The following is a 4,341-nucleotide window of genomic DNA, read 5'->3' as shown; positions in this document are numbered from 1 at the left end:
CTAATGAGGTGCACGCATACACATGTGCGCGACTGCGAAGCTGTCTCCTTCATAGACTACACAGACTACAACATTTGTGACCCTCAGTGAGGATACCTCACATAATGCGAGTCGTATTATCACAAATTACGATTCACAACACAAGCACAGATTATAAGCTCGAATAAGGAACTTATGTTCGAGCCCTGAAAAGTTTGCTGTCCGTGAGCGATAGTGTCGCTTAGACGTCGCCGCAGGACATGAGCACGCATGATTTCCTCTTCAGTGACTGCGAATCAGATACCTCACATATACCAAAAGAGCGAATTAAATCGAGAACAAAAGGCGAATATAGAGCAGAAACATAACAGTTACCGGAAGAAATGTGCAATACTGGCCGTCACTTCGTAGCTTTTAATAAAATGCCACCAGTTACTCGGTAAAAACAGCGCATCGCCGGCATTCAGAATGGCTTCCGAGTATATCGCCTCCTTATATAAGGGATATCTCTCGGTGTCGATTGGCTCAGTGAGGATGTCAGTCGGCAGAGTGGAATTGTTAGTGAGGATACCTCGCTGAAGAGGGTAAAGACACTTCTCCTGTGACGGGCTGAATAAACGCACATACTTGCTACCGACGACCTGAGCACAACAGAAATGGCCATCATTGGCAATGATATTGGAATGATATCGAGACTTGTATTCTGATTGTTCGGAAGCTCTCCTCACCATGCATTTCATATTATTGTCGGCATCTCGATGAGTTTGGGAGGCAGTTCCAGCTGGTCCGAAAAACAACAGGCGCCTGACGATCCCCTCATCGCCACTTAGACATATATCCGGTACTGGCTGCACCTCGTTCTCGAGCTCTCGTATTTGATTGAAGATCTCATATTCGGCCAAGTATGCGATCGATTTATCAGCATTGTCCTTTCCAGGCTTCAACAGATGTTCCTCCACATAGTCCCGTAACTTCATCAGTTGCTGACTGTAGGTGGAGCTCATATATCCACCGACTTCTATTGGGACCAGGCGGTCTCCGTATTTGCTGTGCGTCCAATGATCCGGATCCTTCCAAGACTGAACTCCTGGCCATCTCGAAACCAGTCCTCGGATTTTCACTGGTTTTTGAGGGACGTAATACTCAGTGAGAAACCTCTCGAATGAAATCTCTGATGCATCTACTTCATCAACAGGGAACTTCAGCATTGGCGGTTCGTCCTCTCCCGTTGGGAAAGCCCGCTTCACTCGCTTTTCCTCACGATGCACCGACACGCTTAACTCCGCAATCTCCCGACAGACCTCCTGCAGGAGCCCATAGGATCTCGTCGAAGGCCCACCGATCATAATCCCCATATCAGCATAGAATGTCGACTTTTGTAGTATTGCCAGACAGCTAGCTGCAACAGCAAATGCCTCTCGGCATCCATGGTGGACCTTGGTGTAATAGCCGGTATGAATAGTAGCCCATGCCTCGTGGTACACGGCTTGAGCAGTGCTGATGCTCATCGCTTTTGCAAGTTCAGAAAGCATACCCAGCAAATGCCGACAGTCATCCGAGTCATTCGCCCGATCCCCTACAATCTCTGAAATCACTGTCTTCACCCGAGCCAACTTATTCTCTACGGATGCCATTGACATTATTCCAAACCGCTATAGATGTTGGATGAAAAGCTTATCGAGCGTTATCACTTGATAACACAACATCTGAAATCCGAAACGTGGGTGTTGTCAGGACGTATATATTTACAAAACCAACCCTGATGCTGCTATTGCTGCCACGAGGCATTCGCCTTGTGCGTCTTGCCATTCCTGTGCTCCTTCAGCTGGTCTTCCGATGTGAAACCAAGGAAACAGGTCTGACACCAATATTCCATTCCTTTCCACCGCGCATCCAGCTCGTTCCTCAGGTGCCAGAATTTGCACTTCTCCCCTTGTTTGCATTGTCCAGTCTTCTTGTACATACGGCACATGGGAATGTTGAGATTCTGCGCAACCTTAGCGAGGGCCGGATCGAACTTCTTTCGATGCCGAAGCTCCCGGATAAGCTCAGCCTTATCACCGGCAGTCATCTCTTCCGGCTTCACGTGGCTGAACAGACAAGACTTGCCTCCCTCCTCGAACTTGCACTTTCCCGTCAAAAAAGAAAAACACAAATTCGAAAGGCCTTGTCGCATCTTTTTCCGCAACACTTTGTTCGACAACTTTTCCTGAGCCTTCTCTTCATCATTTAGTTTCCTTTTCTTTCCTTCCCGAACCGCTTTCACCGGAGATTTCTGAGCAACCCCACATGCTACAGAACCTCCAACCCTATGCTCACCTCGTCCTCGCTGCTACTACTACTACTACTGTCACCATCATCTGAGCCTTCCAAGGCAGCCAACTGAGCGTCCAAGTCGTTCAATGATAGCTCGTTGGACATGCGGACCACAACAGTAGCGCGACTAGGGTGAAACATTTTAAACTCATTTTCAGGACCCAGCTCAGCACAATCGATCTAGGTGCTGCCCTAGTCTTGAGAAATCTCATACCAGTCTGAAGTTCTGTTACAAATGCGGCCAGAAGTGTACAAAAATTAATAAAATTTTCCCAAAAATTTTCTCGGAATTTTCATATTCTCACCAACACATGTAGTTGATTATGTGCATATTTCCCCATACCGTACTTTGCAAAAGTATCGACTCAAGCAAGAAAGCTAGGACGCCACACAAGGTCCCATCTAAACGCAAGCACCTCTCCAAGAGTAAACAATGTAGTAAGTGTTCGGTTCGATCAACAGTTAGCCAGCTCTGCGAAACCAGTCAGCGTCACAAAACTATTCTCTTGAATGGGAAATCGGCAATTATAACACTTGATGGTCTATCGAGCCATACTATTATAAAAACGAGGCCGTGCGAGATGATCAACTTTTTCCTATTGTTGCGGCCACTTGAACTCCGACGAATCAGGCGGCGCCGAGGTCCCCGCGCCGGGCCACCCCTTAGCAGCGCTCAGATTTCCGGTCAGCTGAAGTCGACAAAGGCTTCAACAAAATACGATGCTATCTGTGTCCTCACCTTCCTTCTGATTCCGGGAACTCTAGTCGGCTCCTCAGTAGCAGCAGGAGCGCCAGTGGGCTGCTGCGGTGGTGGCTGTACTGTTTGAGTGGGCGCGCGCTAAAACAAAAGGATCTCCACAGGTCACTACACACAAAAGCAGAGAAAAGAGCCATGATAGCACCATGACCATTTCCTGACTACTTCCCGAACCATGCAGGAGTACTCACCTCAGAGGTCACACTACTCTTCCTCGTCAACTTCTTCGCCCCTACAATTGGCACTTTACGGGGAGGAGGCGAAGGTGTGGTGATCTTGGGAACACTTTGTGTCCTCTGCGGCACCCACTGCTGCTGCGCCGGCGGCGGCGGCGATGGCTGAGCATAGTACTGCTGCTCCTGCTGTCCACCTGATCGGACCACAGCGTTATCCTATCGAGAGCGGCGATCCAGCGTTACTACCTTCTTGCGGTGCCGACTGCTGTTGCAGCTGCGATCTCGCGAGCTCAGGCATTGGCACTCGGAGATTCCTTGGTGGGGGCATTGGAATTTGTGCCTCGACAAGCATACAATATCCATAAAATCGACAAACATGCATCACTTCGCTCCGCCCTTTACTACCTGTGGTATGGTATATCCCGTTTGACCATAATACCCTGCTGCTGCTGCCGGAGCCCCCGAATACCCAGATCGTGGTGAATTCGAGGCGCCACTAGCTACAGCAGCATAGGATAGCGGTGCTGCCACCTAAAACAATAACGAGCATCATCTCAATCAGCCGAGTTGTCATTCGAGTAGTCCTTACCCCAGTCTGCTGCTGCTGCTGCCCGACTACTTTTCCCGGTGGCACCACCACAGCGTTCACCACAGGGACCCCGCCCTTAGCCTGCTGCTGCTGAAGATACTCTTCACGATCAGCAGGTCTACCCGGCACCCAAGCTCCTCCCACTGCTTGGTACGGCTGAGGCTGTTGTGCCAGCGGCGGCGGTGGCGGCAGAGACTCATTGGTCGTGCCTTCCTCTCCCTGCTCATCCTCGCTATTTGAATTCTCCGGCTGTTGTTGCTGCTGACTGGCCCGGGTCTTGCTCTCCTCTTCGAGCCGCTTCAGCTGCGCCATCTGCTCCTGTGAACAACAGCGTCCAATAGACCTCTACGGAGGCTTCCCACTGCCCCATGCTAGAGGCAAGAGCACAGCATTCAAGGGAACCCAACATCGTAACAGCACTGCCGAGTGATGTCTCTCCCACCATACTTACCTCAATCGCCTGTCGCTGCTCGTTGAGGGTATTCTGTTGCTTCTCGATCTCAGCCTGTTGATGCCTCCTCAAC

General features: G+C 50.1%; 3 protein-coding genes across 3 annotated transcripts in view; all 3 read right to left on the bottom strand.

Moving 5' to 3' along the window:
* Nucleotides 1–1,619, bottom strand: part of Pmar_PMAR021688 (retrovirus polyprotein, putative) — a gene marked incomplete at both ends in the record, with an annotated part of 9,332 nt that extends 7,713 nt beyond the window's left edge. The window contains 2 exons of the mRNA XM_002777177.1: nt 416–620; nt 708–1,619. Of these exons, the coding sequence (XP_002777223.1) occupies nt 416–620; nt 708–1,619 (1,117 nt within the window). The remainder of the gene's footprint in view (nt 1–415; nt 621–707) is intronic.
* Nucleotides 1,620–1,742: 123 nt separating this feature from the next.
* On the bottom strand, nt 1,743–2,436 carry Pmar_PMAR021687 (hypothetical protein; the record flags this gene model as incomplete). The annotated part of the gene is made up of 2 exons (XM_002777176.1): nt 1,743–2,254; nt 2,299–2,436. The coding sequence occupies 2 exons, from the start codon at nt 2,434–2,436 to the stop codon at nt 1,748–1,750; spliced, it is 645 nt and encodes a 214-aa protein (XP_002777222.1). The 3' UTR covers nt 1,743–1,747.
* A 321-nt stretch (nt 2,437–2,757) lies between these two features.
* Pmar_PMAR021686 (conserved hypothetical protein) lies at nt 2,758–4,262 on the bottom strand (the record flags this gene model as incomplete). The annotated part of the gene is made up of 7 exons (XM_002777175.1): nt 2,758–2,984; nt 3,035–3,133; nt 3,244–3,422; nt 3,475–3,568; nt 3,634–3,759; nt 3,818–4,135; nt 4,167–4,262. The coding sequence occupies 7 exons, from the start codon at nt 4,260–4,262 to the stop codon at nt 2,892–2,894; spliced, it is 1,005 nt and encodes a 334-aa protein (XP_002777221.1). The 3' UTR covers nt 2,758–2,891.
* Nucleotides 4,263–4,341: the final 79 nt, after the last annotated feature.

This window comes from Perkinsus marinus (assembly GCF_000006405.1).
Source record: "Perkinsus marinus ATCC 50983 genomic scaffold scf_1104296952158, whole genome shotgun sequence".
NCBI lineage: Eukaryota > Perkinsozoa > Perkinsida > Perkinsidae > Perkinsus > Perkinsus marinus.
This window is presented reverse-complemented; position numbering and strand designations above follow the sequence as displayed.